The following is a 23,044-nucleotide window of genomic DNA, read 5'->3' as shown; positions in this document are numbered from 1 at the left end:
TTACACACTGATAATTTAAAATTACACACTGAGATTTGTGCGCACTTTTTGTGCGCGCATATTTAATTAGCATACTTAATCTGAATCTTTTACAAGCTTAAAACAACTAGGGGACAGAACTCGTTAGTCCTTTGATTTGGTTCCAAATTATTTATAAAAAAACTTTTGAAATACAAGAATAAGAAAAATACCCACTTACTCTTATTACAAAATATAACCAAATGGCGAAAAACTTTATTAAAATTATCAGAAAACATTCGAACAATCTGCAAAAAAACAAAGAATGCAAAATTTTTACTCAAGTGTCTATTATAGCATATAAACGTAACAAAAATATAAAAGATTACCTTGCGAAATCAGGGTAACAGTTGGAAGGCTTTTGAAAAGGGACCCATGCTTAAACGGTTTTAAGTAAAAAAAAATCCCGATACACTGGTAGTAATGATCTGAATTATAGGAAACAAACTTATGAATATGAGCGATATTAAGTCTTGAAATTTATTACGAATGTTGGTTGAAGGAATTGCATTTCATTATAATGACAAGAGTTCTTGAGATCAAGATATGTATCTGTTGAATTATTCATCTCATGAATATTCATTAGTAATTTGCATATTAATCTCAGTGTGTATTTTTGAAATCTCAGTGTGTATTTAACAATTCTCAGTGTGTGTTTTTCAATTTATTTCATCTCAGTGTGTCTTTTTAAAATCTCAGTGTGTAATTTTGAATTCTCAGTGTGTGTTTTTTATTTTTTTAAATTTCAGTGTGTAATTTCGATTTCTCAGTGTGTTATTTTAGGTTTTTAAATCTAAGTGTGTATTTGTTTTCGAAAAAAGGGTTTAAACATAGTTTTGACGAGAACGGATCGCCATACTATACCACAATCTTGCCATTGTGATAGCAACAGCACACTAAAATCTGATATAAAACATATTAGATTAACAAACGGTCTTAAAAAAAAACATATGTCCAAACCCAAGGCCAATTATTTCTTTATTTTATTGACGTATACTATCCAAAATCTCCCATTACATCCTCATTTAAAACATATTTTCAAGCAAGCGATATCAATAATGAACGGAAATTTGTGAACAGAGAGATAATGAAACCTTTATACCTTTGTATGCTGGTATTCATGTTCAACATCACGTACGCAGCATCTTAAACTCATTAGCTATCATACCATATAAATGGTAATTGAATATTTTTTTATGTTGCAGCCTCGATAAGAACGAACAATAGATATACAACACGCCAAGGAATTAATTACCTATATAAGATAGACGAAATTCATAAAAGTTAGCTACACTGGGTGTTGCTATATTTATTTTATTTACTCTGTCTGCTTATAGTATGATTTATAAGATGTAGAACCAAAATTAGGTTTTGACTTTGAAAGATGGGTTCCTTGAAAACAAGTAAAACATAGATTTTCAATTGCAAAATTGGTTGTTTGAATATAAAGTAACAAATAGACTAATTCATCGGCATATATTCCCAAACATCCGTTCCATGTATGCATCACTTTTCCGTGTGTCCATCCCTACGTGTCCTTAAAATAACAAATTGCACAAACGTGTCCAATTTCGCTTCCCTCAAAAAGTGCTCATTAATAATTCCCGCTGAAACGTGTCCAACAACTTTTATCTACTAAGAGGTGTTCACTTTGTGACAACTATCACACTCACAAATTTAAACGTTAATAAGACCTGCGACATCAAGCATTGCCACGGCAGCCATAAATCAATTGAAAACATCGGGTTTTTTCCTGGAGTTCAAAGACAAAAAAGCAAAACCGCAATTCAAGGACATCAATGTATTAGTAGTTTGGGTACTCGTAGTTAAGGTGGTACCCAACACCTTCACTAAAATTATTTTGGCTCGTTTAATTTTCATAAAATTTTGACAAAGTATTTACTTTGACCCTTTGACAAAAATATAAAAAATTTCAAATAATTTAAACCAACCATTTTATCAGAAAAATTACACTGGTTACATAGCAGTTTGATAAAGACTAGTTTTGATCATTAAGAAGCTTAGTCTTTCCTTAAGGATGTTTGCTCCTCCACTTTTTGAATTTCTGCCAGATTTTCGGAATCCTCTGGTTTGATCCATGTATTAACATTAAAAAAATTTGCCCACTAACCCCTTCTTTTCTTTACATATTTTAAAAAAAAATCATATTTCAAAATCTTATGAAATCTTTGTTATTTTTTCAAAGTTTTTAAACAAAAAAGGTGCTAATGTTAAGTGAAAGAAAAATCTAGAGAGAATTATTTCCCGCCAAATTTTCAACGGCTTATATCTCGTAAACAAGCACACGGACCCTCCATTTTTTTCTGCTTTTTTCTTTTCTTTATTTATATACTTTTAATTTATAACAGTCTTTTAAAAAGCTTGTTATTTTTAAACAGAGTAGCGAACATCCTTAACAATACAACGTGATTAAAAAACGTTTAGCTGATATTACAGAGTTATCTCCCTGTAGTGTTAGGTACCACCTTAATTAATCAGGATTTAATGGTTAATGAATGGCAGCGTAAGAGAGGCTAGAGATACCAAATTGACATTCAAACTCATTAGTCGAAAACAATCTAACACTGTCATGGCAAAAAACAAACAAAAAACATCAAAACACATTTACCAGATACTATATATAAAGAAGATGAATATAAGGACCTTATGGTCACCAATCGTACGGCCTTTATCAATAATGTAAACCTATACCTTAAAGTATAGGCTAAAAACACAATTATCAATCCATACCGATTTTATTATTGCTTGATAAAATGTTTCATTCATTTTCGATCGTGTCCAGCTTCGCCGTAATGACCTTTACGCAATGTCGTCTTGTTGATTCTCACGTCAAAATATTTGTTCAAAAGGACACAGATTTGAAAAGAAAAAGGACATAAATTTTGGACGTATATGATGCAATATAAAAAGGACACATATTTGAGTAAGGGACATTTGAGACCGGGTATAGATTTGAGGCTAACATATCTACGTAAGTCCTATTCCGTTTAAACGTACGTTTAAATATTAAGTGCTTATCTGCTTATCTAAATGAACATTATTTGTATCAATAATACAATTAGTTCCAAAAGGTTAGACAGTCCGTGTGAACTTATACACTTAATATTTCTGACAGACAGGCTATCTTAACATGATTAAATAGTAATATTGCCATACTTCACAAGTGATATTTTCATTAAAGACGGCGGAGTTTTCCGAAAAAGTGACAAAACTTTTCCAAAATTAACATACATTAGGTGTTGTTAGATTAAAAAAAATTATATGCGTTTCCACAATCTTTCAGGCCAATATTTGAAACTGATATATCCGAAGCATTCATCCTTTTTGTTTTATGAAAAAAATTATCGCTTAATCACTTTGAGAGGTTTGCAAGAACCACTGCCCTTTCCTCGATCTTGATATCTATATCATTAAAGAGAAGCTTAATACAAAAAAATTATGATAAAAGAGATGATTTTTCATTTCCTATCGTTAATTATCCATTTTTAGATGGTGACGTTCCCTTGTCACCATCTTATGGTGTTTATATATCTCAACTTGTACGATTCGCTCATGTATGTAACAACGTATTAGATTTTAGCGAGAGAAATTTATGTATTACTGAAAAATTATTACACCAGGGTTTTCGATATCACAAACTGGTCAAAACATTTACTAAATTTTATCACCGGTATAAGGAAATAATTCGTAAATATAGCTCAACATGCAGACATCTTATACGTTCAGGTATTTCACATCAAATCTTTTATGGTAGTATTCTTTACAAAGCACAAAAATGTCAGTATTCACCTCAGAAGCTTACAAAACCTTTAAACAGACTTATTAAGAAGGGATATAGTTACGATACTGTTGTCAGGTCATTAAAGATTGCATATTTTGGCTTTAATATTGATTCAGTTATAGGGTCTTTGCATCGGAACTAAACACATTTATTAAAAAAAAAACAGTTATTGGCATGACACGGGTTATGTTCTTCAAATATATGTTATGATGGTATGATACTAATTCCCTAACGGGAAGGATTGTGTCTGATATTCATATGATGAAATCATAATCTTTTAATCAGTTTCATTGAAGTCTGGAGGTGGCATGTCAGTTAACTGCTAGTATTTGTTATTTATGTATTATTGTCATTCTTTTATTTTCTTTTGTCACATCTTTTGACATCGGACTAGGACTTCTCTTGAACTGAATTTTAATGTGCGTATTGTTATGCGTTTACTTTTCTACATTGGCTTGAGGTATAGGGGGAGGGTTGAGATATCATAAACATGTTTAACCTTTCGGCAATTTTGCGCGTGTCCCATGTCAGGAGTATCTGGCCTTTGTTAGTCTTGTATGATTTTTAATTTTAATTTCTTGTGTATAATTCGGAGTTTAGTATGACGTCCATTATCACAGTACTAGTATACATATTTTTAGGGGCCAGTTGAAGGACACCTACGGATGCGGGAATTCTCGCTACATTGAAGACCCATTGGTGGCCTTCGGCTGTTGTCTGCTCTATGGTCGGGATGTTGTCGCTTTGACACATTCCCCATTTCCTTTCTCAATTTCATTTAATTAAAATAACTTATTTAAAAAGTGGTTCGTATCAAGTCAGGATGAATTTTGTGATAGCATTTCACTAAGATTTTCCCTGTAGCATATAGCATGTGTAGATGTATGTTAGCTTCTAAAATTGAGTGCATGTTAATTGGTTTTGTTTAAAACGATAAGGCACATGCAAAGCATTGAAAGTTCAAAATATGAAAATTTTAGAAGATCAGCTGATGATCTTCATCATTATTGTTAAAAACTAGAACGAGCAGAACTATGTTTCGACCTAACTTATAACCTATAATTTTAAATTTGTTAACATGAAAGCCGTTTGACTTCGTCCCATATTCGTAATCGATCGACTGCATATCAGACAAAGGTCTGATAAGAACTTTACAATATCCGGAATTTCAGGTCTTTTGAACGCCATGTTAGCTACCTGGATATCTTTACTTAGTATTTGTTCCTCAGGTAATACATATATTTAGGGTTTTTCATTGAACCAAAATGATGCATCCACAAATAACTAGTTAGAAATCAAGCAGTAACTATTCGGTCAAGTTTAAGTTATTCGACAAAAGTGCTCCTTTTCAATTGACAAAATAGCCAGTTACAGTGTACCAATGAATATATAATTTAGTTGTGTGATGTTTCACCATGTAACAATTAACAGAAGATTGACATGATCTAATTACTTTTACGTGTTTACGTCGTCTCTAATTAAACTCAAATTGAAAGTACAGGTCATTCACGTCGGTTTGAAAGAACATATGTTGTCGTCATCAAATATCAGTTCACAAGATATTTATTTTAAGTCATGCTCGATGCTCGTTTTAACAAAGGAAGAACTAAAACATGTCAATATGCATGAGCGTAAGCAATATATAATTTTAATTATTTTCCTACCACTTTCTGTTAAACACAATGTAAAATTAAGAAGATGTGGTATGCTGCACTTATTACATCTTTTATAGAACATATTATGGAATACAACAATGAGCAAATCACATTCCACATAGTAAGCTATAAAAACTCCCGGAATGAAAAAAAAAATGTGAAACTATTAAGGATGTTCGCTACTCTGTTTTAAAATAACGCCTATTTGAAAGACTGTTATAAACTGAAAGTATATACATAAATGATGTAAAAAAAAACCAGAAAGAATTGAGGGTTTGTGTGCATGTTTCTGAGATATAAGACATCGAAAATTTGGCGGGAAAAATGTTCTCTAGATTTTTCTTACAATTAAAACATTGGTACCTTTTTTCTTTAAAAAACAAAAAAAAAAAGATTTTATAAGATTTTCAATTATGGCCTTTTAAGCTACATGTAAAAAAAATATGAAAAGAAAAGTAGGGGTATGTTGGCAATTTTTTTTAATATCACTTAACGGATGAAACCAGAGGATTCCGAATATCTGGCAAAAATTTAAAAACAAGAGGAGCGAATATCCATAGAATAAGAAAACAAACGTTATGAATAGTTCTTATACAATTAACAAAATACAATATGGAAGGTACCAACTGACAGCAACCACTGAAATACAGTTTCAGTGGTTTGGAAAAATTAAACGAGCCAAATTAATTTTAGTGAAGGTGTTTGGTACCACCTTAACAAATTATTTATCTTAACCAGTGTTTGCTGGAACATGGAGTAATCCTAATTGTGCTCCTGGACGGCACACCATTGTTCATCTGTTTGAATGGAAATGGTCGGATATTGCAGCAGAATGCGAGAGATTTCTTGGACCTTACGGTTATTGTGGCGTACAGGTACAGTTAAAATGTACAAAGCAATTAAAACAAAAAAAAAAAAAAAAACAGCAAAAGATCAATGCAGACAAATCTTGATATGTTTTAGGAGTCTTAAATTTAAGAACATTCATTTTAAAAGAAATATTAAGTTTAAAGCAGTTGCAATTGATAATAGCTAATTAAAGAAAAAAAGACAACTAAGATTAAACGAACAACATTTTCAGTACGTATCAGACAAACGATATGTTTCGAAACTTTGTTTTTGTGAATAAACCAATATGTGTTATTGCCTGTTTTTGCGATTGGTTTCTTATTGATTTTTTTTTATATTATCCTCTATATATTTACATATATATTCGGCTTTGAAGGGTGGTTTTATTTGGTAAGTTAGTTTGTATTAATTATGTTTATGTATTGACATCTTCTACTGAGTCTGGATTGGTATGACAAAATAATTTGACTCAATTTCGTTCAATTTTGAGTTCGTGTAATTCCTAATTGATAATAATAATAATGATCATTATAATACTAATAATGCTACAACTACTACTACTACTACTACTACTACTACTACTACTACTACTACTACTACTACTACTACTACTACTACTACTACTACTAATAATAATAACTATAATGATAATTTGAATAATAATAATTTACTAATAGCTATTTTATTTCATGTGTATTATAGTGACAAAATAAAGGACACACTTCGGTAGATTCACATTTTTTCCGTTTCTGTCAGTGATCATGTAAAGATAAGTCTGTCAGTGAGAAATATCAAGTGTATTAATTCAAACATACTTTCTAACCTTTCATTCAGATAAGCACTATCTAGTACATGTACACCTGGTAAACTTAAATCAGAAGGAACATAAGTTTACCGTTTTATCAAATTCAATACATCTTTAAATTATAATGTTATGATTAGAAATAAATGTAAACGTTGCATTACGATCGAATTAAGAATGACGGTATACTACATCAGTTAAATAAATTGATTTATAAAGTTATTAGGCAGATTTGTCAGGTGATCACCTATGTGGTATGTTCTGATTGGTGAACTTATATAGGAAAACATGATTTATTTATAAATTAATGTGAACCTGACTTTCAGTAAAAAAGAGGCGAGAGATACATAAGTGATATTCTAATTGATAAGTCGAAAAAAAACCTGACAATGTCATAACAAAACAACAGGTGATCCGGAACTGTGATCAGATCTTTCTCTTCATTTTGCACCCGTAGTGTTGCTCAAGTAAGTACAAACTCGCTTTTAAGTCGAATTCGTTAAGTCACATTCGAGAAAAAAAGGACGGAATAGTGGTTTAGACAATTAGAACATATTCGTCGTAATCTTTAGTCCACAACGGTCAACCAACTTGTGATGGCGCACGTCAAAGTTTTCGAATTAATTATTTGAACTACTTGTACTCTATACACCAGTTCGTAGTGTCTTTTGTTCTTTTTGTCGTTTTATCTGCTTTGTTTAGACCTGATGTGTCCAACTCTTTGAATTTAAAATAATTTTTTTTTATGTTGTGCTGTAAACATTACTTTACCCGGTAAGGGCAGGATTGAAAACGTTTAATACCGAACTCCGAAACAGTGATTACGTCCTCTTTACTACGCTACGTTGACTTTAACTTGATAGTTGAGCGAAGCAACGTCACCACTGTTTCGGAGTTTGGTTTAATACAACCACATTCTTCAGAAGCCAGGCCAAAGTAATGAGTCTGTTATTCATTGTTGTCGTTGATGAATGTCTTTCAGAATTATCCATGTCACATGATAACGTGTTACCAAATAGAATTGATTGTAATATATGTAAGGTATAACAATCATTGTTGTGGTTGATAAATGTCTTTCAGATTTTGCTTTTAGATTATTGTTCAAGCACAAATTGGGCCGTTGTTATGTCGGGGTTTATTATACCCAATACTGTACTGTTTTTTACACATTGGTGTTTGCAGTTCGAAAACCTACGCTGTCTTACATTCAGTTGTGTGGTCTCTGGTGAATTGGTATCTCATTTGACGTTGATACCACATCTCATTTTTATACATGTATCAGTACATTAAATTTTAATACATCTTCTCTCAACTCATATCTTAGTTGACTAGGATTATCAATTTTCGTACCAATGTTCGGTGTTTCTCCCTGGGGACTCCGGTTTCCTCCACCTATACAAAAAAAAAATGACAGCCACGAAATAGTACAGAATTGGTGAAAGTGGCGTAAAACATCAATATATCAACCAATTAATCAACCATTCAATCAATCTTTAAGTATTGTTATATTTTTATGATGTATTAAGGTTTCTCCGCCAAACGAGAACCGTGTTGTGACATCACCAAATCGACCATGGTGGGAAAGATATCAACCTGTCAGTTATAAATTAGTCACAAGAAGTGGTAACGAGGCTCAATTTACTGAGATGGTACAGAGATGTAATAAAGCTAATGTGAGGTGAGAAAATTATCAAGCTAATTGTAACTGTGATCTTTCATTCATACGCTCTTATAAAGTAGCATTAGTAAGCCTAAAGAGCTAAAGAGCATTAGGCCGTTTCAGACTCTAAAGCATCATGGGTAATTTCATTGTTCGTATCCCAAAGTGAAAATAGCGCCACTTCATTGGTTAAATTCCCATTGTTTATGACATTTTTAACCAATCAGGACGTTGTGGTGTACACTTTTGAAAATATTACCCAGGATGCATTAGATTCTGAAACGGCGAATTACACATTTATTTTATAATGAATGAGACAGAAACCATCAAACAGATTTAAAGGTCAACATACGGTATTGTTTGGGAACTATATGATATATGTAGACTTCAGATTGTCTTCCATCGATAGTATAAAACCTTAAAAAAAAATATGAATCAATGACCAATTGATAACATGGATGGATATGTTATTTTAGCTACAGGTCTTACACTATTTACAAGCTTTCATGTCGTAATCAAAAGCTTGTTGATCTCTGGAGTATTTCTTAAAATGATTGTTTGACTGGCAATACACCATATTATCCATACGAATTATTAAAGAAATTCATATACATGCGGGAATAGCATGCATCTACTTTTTTGGCTTTTTGCATTGTTTATTTCTTCTATATTGAGGAATATCAAACGAAATTAAATATATTGCGTTCTTAATGGGCAAACTATTACGAAATCAATATGTTTAAATTTCCTCTAGGATTTACGTGGATGCTGTAATAAACCATATGACAGGAGCCGGTGGGCAGGGAACAGGAACAGGCGGATCCCACTGGGATGGTGGCGCGCTAAGTTACCCAGGCGTTCCTTTTTCATCGTGGGATTTCAACGGAAACAATGAATGCCATTCTGGAGATATGAATATCCATAACTATGACAACAAAGATGAAGTACGAAACTGTCGTCTGGTGTCCTTGACAGACTTAAAACTAGGAAAAGAATTCGTACGAAGCAAGATCGCAGAATATATGAACCACCTTATCTCCATAGGTGTTGCTGGTTTCCGAGTGGATGCTGCTAAACACATGTGGCCCGGTGACCTACAAGCTATATATGGAAAGCTTCATGGTTTAAATTCACAGTATTTCCCTGGTTCCCCGAGACCTTTCGTTTTCCAAGAGGTAATTGATCAGGGCAATGAAGCTATCAGCGCATCGGAATACACAGGATTTGCACGTGTTACGAATTTCATCTTTGGAATTAAACTTGCGCAAGTGTTCAGAAGACAAAATGCGGCAAAATATTTACGGACCTGGGGAGAGGCATGGAGTATGCCAAAAACAACTGACGTGGTCGTATTCATTGACAACCATGACAACCAGAGAGGACATGGCGGGGGAGGTGTGTATAACCAAAATGTGTATTTAATATTCGTTAGGAACTAAATGTTTATTATTTGAGTCATATGAACATTTCGCACATGTTATGAATTTGGATGAAACATATATTGTATGAATGTGTGTTTAGCCTGGTTTGAAATAGAGTTGTGAACATTCTTAAGTATTAATAAAGTTGTTCGTTCCTTTTTGTCAAACATGGGTTTCCAATATGGAATTTTCTCATTGTTAAAGTCGTAATGTGACTTGTAATTGTTCTTATGGTTGTCTTTAGATTTATACCACGTCTCCTTAGATGTTATTTTAATATATTGTAATATATATATTGAATTTTGACAGTTTGAGGGAATTTGAAGATGTCAAAAAATCAACTAGTTCAAATCGATATGACGTTTGAATTTTAAAGCGTTTTTGGTAGACCAAACATAAATTTGTTGTTTTAAGACTGCTACAGACCTATTGACAAGACATAGTCTGATCCAGACCATATTTTTGATACAATAAGCTTTTTCAAAGACTATTATAAATTATTAGAATATAACTAAAAAAGCCCCCAAAAAAATTAAATGGACCGTATGCTTGTTTTCGACATATATAAGCCATTGATAATTTGGCGGAAAATTATACTCTCTAGACCGTTCATACATTTAACACAGGCATCCTTTTTCTTAAAAAAAAATATGAAAAAATAACAAGGATTTCATAGCAATTTTAAATATGACTTTTTAAACTATATGTAATAAAATTATGAAAAGAAAAGTAGGGATCAGTGCAGATTATTTTTAATGACACTACCTAAAATTTAATGAACAGTAATATGGTTTTTTTTTCAGGAGGTGTACTGACACACAGCGACCCGAAAAGATATAAAATGGCAACTGCTTTTATGTTGGCACATCCTTATGGTTTCACAAGAGTGATGAGCAGTTTCAGTTTTGGCAGGTCATTTTTATTATCCCTTTCTATGTTCCATTATTCATTCTCTAATAAGTTAATTAAAAGGGGAGGGTTGTGTACTTAAATGCCTAGGCTAGCCTTGACCACAGTTTCATTAAATTGTAAAATGATGATGATTAGACTATCCATTCTAAGTAATATTGCATTTGATAAAATTAAGGACGTTAAACTATAAGTCAGTGACTTCTTTCCCGCCCCCAAAAATAATAGAAAAATCACAGAACATGTCTAAATATCATTTGAGCTTTGGTGTCGAGAAAAAAAAAGAAGCTTACTATGTCAAAACTTTATAACTAAACGGAAAATAAAAGTTACAACAATTATGTGTAATTTATCTTGTATAGTATTCTATCGAGAAGGTAGTTCTTATTTCAGTTACATAATTTTCTAAATCTTTGGTAAGTTTAAATCAACCATTCTTTTATGCCCCACATAGGCTAGGGGCATTATGTTTTTCGGTGTGTGCGTCTGTTCGTTAGTTCGTTCGTTTGTCTGTCCGCCTGTCCCGCTTCAGGTTAAAGTTTTTGGTCAAGGTAGTTTTTGACGAAGTTGAAGTTCAATCAACTTGGAACTTAGTACATATGTTCCCTATGATATGATATTTCTAATTTTTATGCCAAATTAGAGTTTTGACCCGAATTTAATGGTCCACTGAACATGGAAAAATATAGTGCCCGCTTCAGGATAAAGTTTTTGGTCAAGGTATTTGTTGATGAAGTTTGAGCCCAAATCAACTTGAAACTTCGTACACATGTTATTATATGATCTTCCTAATTGTAATGCCAAATTAGAGTTTTGACCCGAAGTTCACGGTCCACTGAACATAGAAAATGATAGTGCGTGTAGTATGGACACATTCTTGTTGTTTTCTAAAAATTCTAGTCTAACACGGATTATTCATTTTTGTCTCACGCATAAAAAGCATGTTTGCAATATAAGACTCATCACTTATTTAACCATTATCTATCCCACAAAATAGTGTTTATCAACTTTCTTAGAAAATACGGTTAATAGATTACGTCAACATGGAGCGATTTTACATGTTATATATAATCGAGTCTTGCATACCCATACTTCATAATTTCAAACACAATGACACAGGAAGAACGACTGAAACGGCCACTTCATAAATGTTCAGGTCACCATCACGAATTGGTTAACCGATACGATGTGTTATTGCCTCGACTCACTAGTGACAAGTTTTTTCGGACGTAGGTCTTTAGAATCTAGAATAGCCCTCATATCTCTACTTTAGCCCTATTCCTGATTGGGAAATTCGAAATGAGTTTTTTTTTTTTTTTGCAGATGGTGCATGAATAGTAGAAAACGCTCGGTAAACCACAGTTGCCTAAACTTATATTCTCAACATGTAAATAATTCATTTAAAAAAAAATAATGTGAGGTAAAACGTAGATGCGCTCATAAAAATGTTGACAGTGTTGCTTGTTTGTGCTTCTTTTGATTTTTTTTTACAATCTGAAGTACAACTACATGCATTTTGGTTGATTGTTTTAATACAATTTCTTAGGCAAATGAGAAAAACAATAAAATGATCATATATATATTATATAGTTCCGACGAAGGACCTCCTCATAACGGAGATATGTCTACAAAGAATGTTAACTGGGGATCGATATCAGACTTAAGCTGTGGCAATGGTTGGGTATGTTATGTTTACATTTTAATAAGATAATAAAACTATGGCTACAAACTCGTAAGAAATAACAGATTTATAATTGAAATAAGAAGAGCAATGGTGTATATATTCAAGAGACAAAATATCTAATAAAGTTAGCAAAAAAAAAGATGTAACAGCCCTTGCTGTTATTCATCTCTTCATTACGCTACAGCGAGAACCTCACTAAGAAAACACAATGTGACATCGCGCTTCAAGTACAAAAAGAGGGACAAAAGATACCAAAGGGATAGTCAAACTCATAAAACTAAAACAAACTGACAACGCCATGGCTAAAAATGAAAAAGACAAACAGAAAAACAATAGTAAACATGACACAACATAGAAAACTAAAGAATAAACAACACGAACCCCACCAAAAACTAGGGGTGATCTCAGGTGCTCCGGACGGGTAAGCAGATCCTGCTCCACATGTGGCACCCGTCGTGTTGCTTATGTGATTACAAATCCAGTAAATAGTCTAATTCGGTAAGTCACATTCATGATGGTCCGTTTTATCGATTTGCTAGTCGTCGATACCGTTCTACTTTAACATCGAAGACTGACGCAAATTGGGGTTATTTGTCAACAAATTTCAAACTACAAAGGGAAAATGTACATGATGTATGTACAGGACAAATGATTCAGATGAATTGCTTTTATAATCATACAAATCGAATGATGACTTGACTTGCATTATCCAAATGTGTTATAAAAGACGTGTGTATAATTTAATAAGGATAAATCGGCGTGTATACTAGTTTTTGTAGAAATCCTCTCCAATGAATTCATAAGAGCACAAATTACAATCTGTATGTGCATTGTAGGTTAAGCTTTCATACCTGGGACACATGTTTTCTTTTATATATTTGTTTCCACTTTGAATCGGACATTTGCAAAAATATACATGATAAACTAGAAGTACCCATTGTGCCATAATGTTCGAAAACTAGTTAGGTTAAAACCCAAACAATTCGCTTTAAAACTGCTATTCCGACTGCTCATTCATTTTTATTAGGGCATGGCATTATTTCTACTAGCAAACGATATGTTTTCACTTTAATAAAAAACAAATTGCTTTTTTACATAAACGTACAGGAGCAGGTTATTTTGTAACTCGTTAATAAATGAAAACAAACTGTTGTGTTTTTTTCCTCGCTTCTGAAATGTTTTTTTAAAGACATCTGTAATCAACTAATTTATAGAAATGCGCCCCAATTGAAGATGAAATGGTGGTTACTTACTGGCCAACAAATACAACACTAAAAGAAAACTTTAAAAGATTGAAAAAAACGTGGTCATTTAAATAATAATGCCGCAGTTGTCATTAAACAGTTGACCTCAAACCATGCAACCATCGATTATTTTTCAGGTATGCGAGCATAGATGGCGTGAAATCTATAACATGGTGGCATTCAGAAATGTTGTAATGGGAACCAATATGCAACATTGGTGGGATAATGGTAACTACCAAATAGCGTTTTCCAGAGGAAATAAAGGATTCATTGCGATAAATGTAGAAACATCTGATTTGAATAGAAATTTACAAACTGGACTCCCACAAGGCACTTACTGTGATGTCATATCCGGAAGTTATGATGGTAGCAAATGCACTGGTACAGAAGTGCATGTAAATGGAGATGGAACCGCTCATTTCAATATCAGGAGTAGTTCAGATGATCCCATGGTGGCAATACATATAGGTATGAATTTGTAAACAAATAAGTATTTGTTCTATCATGTTAAGAAAAAAGGAAAAGAGGGGCGGAAGATACCAATGGGATTTTTAATCAAACTATTTAAAGACAATTTGAAAACATCGTGTTAAAAAATTCCCCCAAAACGACAAAAAAAAAAACCAAACATTTTTACACAAAAACAACCTAAAATCTAAAGGCAAAACAAACCTTATCAAAAACCGCCAATGATCTCTAGTGTTCCGGAAATTATAAGCAAGTCCTATCCCATAGGTGGAACACGTCATATTGATCTATTTCATTCCTTTGCATAATTTAGATAAACATAAGCTTTAAATATTTATTTAAAGATAAAATAATATCTCTTATTCAGTACATTCATTTTAATAAGCAAGGAAAAAGCAAAATAATGATTTTCAAATTCGATTTTTTTCAGGTGCGAAGAAAGGAAGTCAGAGAAAAGTAACAACATAAAACGATCATTCATGTCTAATTATAACACTGATAAATTGTTACCAAAAATATATGACATTAAATAATCGGCATCTTTAAATAAATGTAAAAGTCTCAAGCTGGTATTTATACATATTGTTTTGTTTTGAAGAACATATGCAATCTATGATTCCGATGATCCAATTAAGAACATTACATTTTTTTTAATTCTGAAACTACAAGGCGAAATCCTTTTTTTTTTTTAACTTTGATCGAAAGACCTTTTACAAATGACATTTGTTCAATGTTATTCAATGTTAAGGGAATGACAACATTTGTGTCATCTGTTGCGCAAAGTTGTTGAGATTCTACATTTTTGCACTTGTACTTCGACAATTTCGATGAAACTTTATATGAATGATATAGATAAACTCATCATAGATATAAGAATTTAAATTTTGTACGTCTCATCTACAATAGACTCATCAGTGACACTTGAATAAAAAAAGTTAAAACGGTCAAATAAAGAGAAAGTTGAACAATATCGAGGACCCACAATCCCTGAAATTTTCATTTTGTTTTGCATATTTGTAAAGCTTCGCTGCAGAAATAATATATGTTGATAATACTGCAATTTTTGAGAAATCACCTGTGAGTTGCTTCTATCAAAAAATGATGCCCGCGGCAATCTTTATTTTGTTTGGCCAATGTCAAACAAAATTCTAAAATTGCATCGCAGATTGTTCGGAAATACAGTAGAGGACTGCTGATTGGAAGATTTGATATAGTCGAGCGATGCATATTTTCCGCATTTATGGACTCTATGAACTTACCTTGGAGTTTGGTGTTTTTGTGTAGACGTTTTTACCAGAAAGACGTATGGTCTAATTTACCAACTTTAAAAACTCTTCTCTTCTGCAACTAAATGGTGAAATGTTTTTGGTATTTTGAGTACAGAGAAGGCAATACAAACAGCAGCTTTTGTCATAATTGAATTTCTTTTTATAAATGAGGTGAATTTGTCTAGTTAGCAATCCAGGTTTATTCTAGTTTGATCATATTCCATTTCTATAAACCGCTTTTGTCTTTTGGTAGCCTGTACTTGTTGACGATGAACGATAGTTTTAATAAGAAGATGTGGTTAATAAGGCATAATGAATAAAAAGTTAACAATTTTAGGTCGAAGTACGGCCTTAAACGTGGAGTCTTGGCTCACACTAAACAGCAAGCTAAAAAGGGTCCCAAAATGACTAGTGTGAAACAATTCAAACAGGAAAACCACCGGTCTAATCTATAAAAAAAAAACGAGGAACGAGAAACACTTATGAACCACAGCAACACACGACAACCACTGACTTAGGACTTAGGATAGAGGAATAAAAACGCAGCGGGTTTAATCGTTTAACAGGCGCCAACCTTCACCCCAACCAATAGTGTAACATTGCAACATAAAAAGACACACTATAGAATATCAATTAAAATGTCTTAACTCAATCAAAAAGAGATTTAAACAAAACCAAGTAAACATACAACGAACAAGTTTGATCTATGACACAATATAGATACAATATTAATGAAAAAGAGATGTGGGAACCGTGTCAAAAAGACAACTCTAACCTTGGACAAAATGGAATTAAACAACGCACACAGATAAATAATTTTGTTGTTAGGAGAACGGATTACAATTTTACAAAAAGAATTTGTTGTTCACAGTACGAGTACAGAAGTGAAAATTTATCGTCATACTAAATATTTATCAAACGTGGTACATATTTAAAAAAAAGTTAGACGAGTTATAACAAAAAATAAGTAAACATTGAATTACAGAAATGAATTACAAATTGTGCCATCAGGTCAATTAACATAAAGGTACGATTTGAGAGTACTTGCAATTACTGAAAGCTAGTTAAAAGCGAAAAACAATTAATAATAAAAAATCATGCATCAGGGACAAGAATCAATTTAAACACATTCCAGGGATTTAGTCCTTTTTTAGTTTAGTTTAAACATATTCATTTATAGTGGATTCGGAAACAAGTTTTGCAACTTATATAAATCCCTTTCCACTTTGCGGGTGCGAGTGCTGCCTTGTAGCGGCATTAGCCTGCTCTTTTTCGAAATCTAGAAGGGTGTCTTTAACGTGCAAGATATATGGTTCTCTTTTAACACGGGTCAGCCATTTATCGTCCCCTTCCGACGGACTATCGTCGTTTCCTCAAGACCATACTCGCAAATGGTGTCAAGGGAGAGCCGAAAATTCAGTCCCTGAAATTTTCATCCCAGACTGGAATCGAACCAGGAACCTTTGTGTCCGATGCACTAACCACTACACCACGGCTTTAGTCCTTTAACGCCATGGACAGTCAAGAACGACATGACCTGTGCAATTGTTCATCTATTCACTGGTCCTTCGGTCGGTCGTTATTTGGTCTGTCCGTCAGGTAGTCCGTTCGTCCGTCCATATCAGGCGGAAATTAATCTTTACTGTACAACATGTACATAAAACTATTGAGATGTGATATCATTGCCAATGAGACAATTATGCACCAGAGTTTAGTGTAGTAAATGTAAGCAGTTAAAGGTCACTATACGACCTTCATCACAAAAAGTGAAAATGTCACTTTTTTGAGCAAAGAAACCGGTTACGGAGGAGATCTTTAAAAAAAATCACGATGGACAATGGACGAAAAGTAAATGATAAGAAAATTTCACACAAACCACTTTGTCGGCTGACATAATAGAAATGAATAAAAATAAACATACAAGTACTTTGTTGTGTGTGGTAAAACAGGTGTCACAACTGTTTCGGAGGATTTCGAAATTATAAGATTTAAAACAATAACTTTCACCAAAGTAAGGAAGAAAGACCCTCTCTAAGCATAAAATTTGTTGAAATTAGTTCATCTACTAGTAATTAAAATTAATTAAAACTTGTATTCATAATTTGCATCAATCGATGAAATCCGCATCTCCCGATGATTCATTGGTATGACATTACAAATGTTTTTATTAAAAATGTGTACTGATTACATTGTACCAACTAGTTACACGATGTATTTACAGTAATTGGTTAATACAATGTATGGCGTTAAGCTATTTCAGTTCATTTCAACTAATTGTCACTTCAAACAGATGAAGCCTATTAGTACACAGGCGGCTGGGGAATGGATCCCCTTTTTGTGTTTATGTTTTAAAAATTCTTTGCTAGTTGAGTGATTGAACATACAAACCATCTACAAAAAAAATACAAAAAAAACCCAAACAAACGAAAAGGTATGTATTTTTTGAGTTGATAAATTATCTGATTTATTGGAAAATTTGAAAAAAAAACGGGGAGGATCCATTCCCAATACGACTGCATATTAGTGCATGACATTATCAACACAATATATTACATTACCTGCGATAATTCTTCATAAAAGCATGCATTATATATGAATATTAAAAAAGTGTTTGTTCTTTGGCACATAAGTCCTCCGATAATCATGTGAATATATCATTATATTGATAAACAAGATTTAGCCAAAATTTCACAAATCATTGACATTTTCAGCGCTAATTAGATGAACTAATTTCAACAAAGATGGACGTCTTTAATACAATGTTTTAATATACTGCCTCATTTTACGTTTGTAAAAACGAAAGCATTTTTCTAACCAATTTTCTTTACAAATATTATTCATTGACAAGTTATTAACTCTTAAATGTGCAATAATAATATTATTACTGTTTTAAATCAACTTTATCATTACAACTAATCTTTTGTCCGTCTTCTAAAATGCTAAACAGAAGGAACAGATTATTTATCAAACTGAATATGAATATGACGCTAAATATAATCAAATAAAAAGTTTATAATGAAATATGAACAAGATACTTAGAATATTAAATGTAATTACTAGGGTCTTTTTGTCTTGATCAATTGATGTATTTGAAACTTATGGACAACTGGATTTTCTGTGAATATCAATTGTTTTAAGTATCTCGATTAACAGAGGAAAAGTTTCAGATTGATCTTTAATATAGATATATACATTTATTCGGCATTAATAGTATACCCATTGTACTGCGATAGACACTTCTTTAACATGTTTAAGGTTTGTTTGAAAAAAAGTTTAAAGTCAAAATGACAAAATACTTTAGAGTAGTTCAACAGCAGGTCTAAATAAAAACAGAATATGATCAAATATATCTGAAACCTCGAGCTCAGTTTTCAAACAATTCCATAATTCATAAAATGAAAAATTACAGTTAAATCATGCCAGTACCAAAGCGTTATATTATAGGCAATGACAATCAAATAAATGTGCAACACAATAACACAATGGTATCAAATTAATTCATGGATAAGTTATACTTCTTATCAAAGCATGTGTCCAGTAAACATGGAGTAATCGCCACCAAAAATCGATCCGGAATCTCGTGGATGTTGTAGATATATTGTGTCACCTTTCTGTAGTTCCAGTATTACTTGGAGTGTTCCAGCAACGCCATGTGTCTTTGCACAATGAGCCCGAGCAATAATATGTCCATTCTTCATTAAGTCTATTACAAGCCACATGTCACCATTTGTAATGACATTTGCAGAAAACTCATATACACCCGTCTGTGGTGAATTAAAAATGCCAGTGTTGACGTCGTAACCATTTCCAATATTGGTTACTACGTTTGGAAATTTTAGCACGTCATTTCTCCCAAGGTTTTGAGTTGTCTTTAATGTTGCAAAGAAAGCTGGCTTCATTTCTGAAAGTGAAAAAAAAACCACAATGATATTTATCATAGCTTTACGTGTGTTAGCATTTTGATAGTCCTTCTAGTATTTATTGATACAATAACCAGACATTAATAAACACGGTCATTATTGAAAGCTCTTACATTTACTATAATACTTCCCGTGTATTCATTGATAATGAATCGATTAAGTACTATCCTATGATCACAATTAGTGCCTCCTATTTTCGTTGTCGTCATAGTAAACTTTTAATCAGAGAGTTTTATTATTAACGTTTATTTCTACGTTTTGTTGTGGTGAAAATGAAAGAAGGGAGTTGAATTAATCTTTTGTATGCTTTATTCTTACTGTAAGTGGCTAGGCCTGGTGCCAAATGGTAATATCTACAGTTTTCGAAATATATTTTGCCTTGTCTATACAAGAAAGTATGTGTTTTGGCAAAATCATTCAACTGGGATCGATTAGTGTCCTGTTTCTAAATTTCAAGTAGATTCTGGCACTTATACTAAAAATTGCAAAATTCACCCCAAAAAATACAGAAATCGTTAACAGGATATATAAATTTGAGACAAAACATTATAGAAAACAAATAAAGGAAACTTATTTTGGTCTGTAACCTTCTAACTGTTAGAATCTGGCTTAGGCCAAAAAAGTAAGTGTGTTAATTGTACCCCTAACTACCCTAATTTTTATCCCTTGCCCAAAAGTTTGTTTGGCCGTTTTTTTAATAAGCACCGTTAAAGTCACAATGTTGCTCCTATAGATTCAATGTAAAAAAAGATCCCCACCTACCTAATTTGTCATTTTTATACATTTTTGTTTGGCCTTATCAAAATCAATGAAACCACGTGCAAAGAACAAATAAGGACATGAAACGTTTTAATGCTACGTCTTTCAAACGGGAAAACATGCAATAAAATTGAGAATAGAATAGAAATGGTGAATGTGTCAAGGAGACAATAACCCGACCGCAGAGCAGAAAACCGCCGAAGTCTATTAATGGGTCTTCAATAACAGCGAGAAAATCCCGCGTTGTCTACCTGTCATTCAATCAACAATCAAACTCACCAAACATACAATGCTTACAATTGTGTACGCATGACATGCAATTCGTCTACAATAGACTGACGCCAAAATATATTAAAATAATAAACTTAAGTACAAAGTTGAAAAGAATTGAGGACCAAACATTCAGCAGATTATGTCAAATTAAGATAATATAATCTCTTTCCTGGGTAGAAAAACACATTCAAAGTTTTATAAAGCGCGGGTTGTGATACCATTTGAGGCGAATTCAATCCATTTGTTACAAATAAACTTGTAATAAAGACATGTACTGGACCCAACTTCAAAATTTTGGCCGAATACAGCTACCGGAACCCATTGCTTTGGTAAAATATTTTAAGTTTAAAAAAAAAAATGTTTTACACTTTTGTTGACTTTATCATGTTTATACTGAAGTCTCAAGCAGATTAAAACTCTTCTTGTGTTAACTTTTTGAAAATTATTATAACAACCGATTAGCGAAAGTGTCGTCGGTTGCGAAAGCATCGTCTGACAAAATATTCGATCCATGACTTTATATTATATAAAAATAAATCCTATGTGACTCTGAAAAAAAAAGAACGACGTATACACCTTGATCATTATGAAACTTAGTTTACTAAGAAACTTAGTTTATGCTGGAAAATCATTGTATATCAATAAATGGGAAACGCATTAAGATAAGTTATGGTTAGGTGTAATGAATATAATTTTTTATACAAAAGAAAATACACACACTAGGAACTTTCTTCAATTACAGAACAAATGCTTTAAGTTACATACGTTTTCGTTCATGAACCTCCTCTATTATTCGTTTAATATCGTCCGTGATATTTAAAGTCACATTTTGTCTTACTTCGTCAACATAAAGTTTAACATCTTTCTCAATCTTTAATGATTTGAAAACATCTTCAAGTTTCGTTTTAACTAGATTCGCCATTTTTGTTTCTAAAGCTGTGTTGACATACTCTTTGACGTGTGCATCAGCTTTTGACAGGTCGATCATCGCTACAAGAGGTGCGTTTTGATTATCAAGCAATGGTGCTGTCATTTTGTTGTTACATGCTTTTGTTAGACATGAACCGTCGTCTCCGCATACAACAGAAATGACAAATCCAGCTAGACTGAAAAGTAAAATGGCGTTCATTTTCTCGTTTAAAATTTTGCTACGTGCTGTTAGTTCTAAATCCAAGTGCAAAGTGATTATAAATTATATCACATTTTTCTGAAGTGGTCGGAAATACATACATCCGAAATTTGCGTGATATGAGGTAATGTAAACACACTTCTTGTGTGTAAATACTTTTTAATAATTCATATTTTATGAAGGAAATCACACCCTTATACAAAAACTGAAATCAAATGAATGAAGATTCGAATGTATATAATTTTTTTTTAATAAAGATAAAAAGATACACAATACATAGATGCATTAAAATAAATAAGACAACGTCAGATTGATTGCCATATTGTTGTTTTGATTGATAAGTGTTCGTTGGCAAGTATTTCATGTAGGACTGTCTTTCTATTTACAAAAAATTTGAAATGTACATATTTAACGCGTATCTTTGTAAATATTTTTACGAAACGCTTATTTAGTTTAGTTTAAACATATTTTATTTGCTGAATTAAAGCAAAATTGATTAGACACAAGTAAATCATACTTATGAAGTCATCTCCATAATACAATATAAAGTTACAATAATAGTATAATATAATGGACATGCATATAAAACAAACAGTTTATACAATATAATACTAGCTTTCATAGGTAAACAAAGAGGAGAGAAAGTAAAAAGAGAAAACGAAAGTTTGAAAAATCGTATAATTCTGTGACGATGACTTGTGAATTGATGACAACGATGACGTTCCGTGTCAGTAATAATAACGCTCTATCAAGGCATAAGAAATCTGTTTGACCTTTTTATGAAATTTTGAACATGTTTGAAAATTTGAATATTTTGTTCGTTCGAATGTTCCAAGTGTCCGCAAATTAATAGTTTTGTATCTAAGACAAAGTTTTCAGATAGCCAGTTAAGGTTATGGAATAAGGTTTTTCTACATAGTGTGTAATTTGGGCAAACGAAGAAGTAATGGTAGACATCCTCAATATCGGACCCACAATGGCAAGAAGGATCATTTATAATGTTAGCTCTAAATAGGTCATTGTTTAAGAATGAAACGAAACATCGCAATTGCGTTAAGATAATATTTAATTTCCTTGGGCCGTACAAATAAAACGTTTCAATTTTGCATAATAGACTATCGTTTTTTAATTCTTTCCTCAATTTAGAAATAGAGTCGACACTGCGAATTTTTGGATCAAGTTT

At 32.4% G+C, this 23,044-nt stretch overlaps 2 protein-coding genes across 2 annotated transcripts; one reads left to right on the top strand and one right to left on the bottom strand.

The window, feature by feature from the left end:
- The first annotated feature begins 4,917 nt into the window (after positions 1-4,917).
- On the top strand, positions 4,918-15,077 carry LOC139498437 (alpha-amylase-like). Its single transcript, XM_071286821.1, has 8 exons — positions 4,918-5,049; positions 6,214-6,350; positions 8,653-8,804; positions 9,541-10,181; positions 11,011-11,119; positions 12,707-12,797; positions 14,182-14,512; positions 14,943-15,077. The coding sequence occupies exons 1-8, from the start codon at positions 5,007-5,009 to the stop codon at positions 14,978-14,980; spliced, it is 1,542 nt and encodes a 513-aa protein (XP_071142922.1). The 5' UTR covers positions 4,918-5,006; the 3' UTR covers positions 14,981-15,077.
- Positions 15,078-16,587: 1,510 nt separating this feature from the next.
- Positions 16,588-21,913, bottom strand: LOC139498438 (complement C1q subcomponent subunit A-like). Its single transcript, XM_071286822.1, has 2 exons — positions 21,498-21,913; positions 16,588-19,681 (listed from the first exon to the last, which is right to left on the bottom strand). The coding sequence occupies exons 1-2, from the start codon at positions 21,859-21,861 to the stop codon at positions 19,302-19,304; spliced, it is 744 nt and encodes a 247-aa protein (XP_071142923.1). The 5' UTR covers positions 21,862-21,913; the 3' UTR covers positions 16,588-19,301.
- Between the last annotated feature and the right edge of the window lie 1,131 nt (positions 21,914-23,044).

This window comes from Mytilus edulis, chromosome 12 (assembly GCF_963676685.1).
Source record: "Mytilus edulis chromosome 12, xbMytEdul2.2, whole genome shotgun sequence".
NCBI lineage: Eukaryota > Metazoa > Mollusca > Bivalvia > Mytilida > Mytilidae > Mytilus > Mytilus edulis.
The sequence above is the reverse complement of the archived record's forward strand: the minus strand, read 5'-3'. Positions and strand labels throughout refer to the sequence as shown.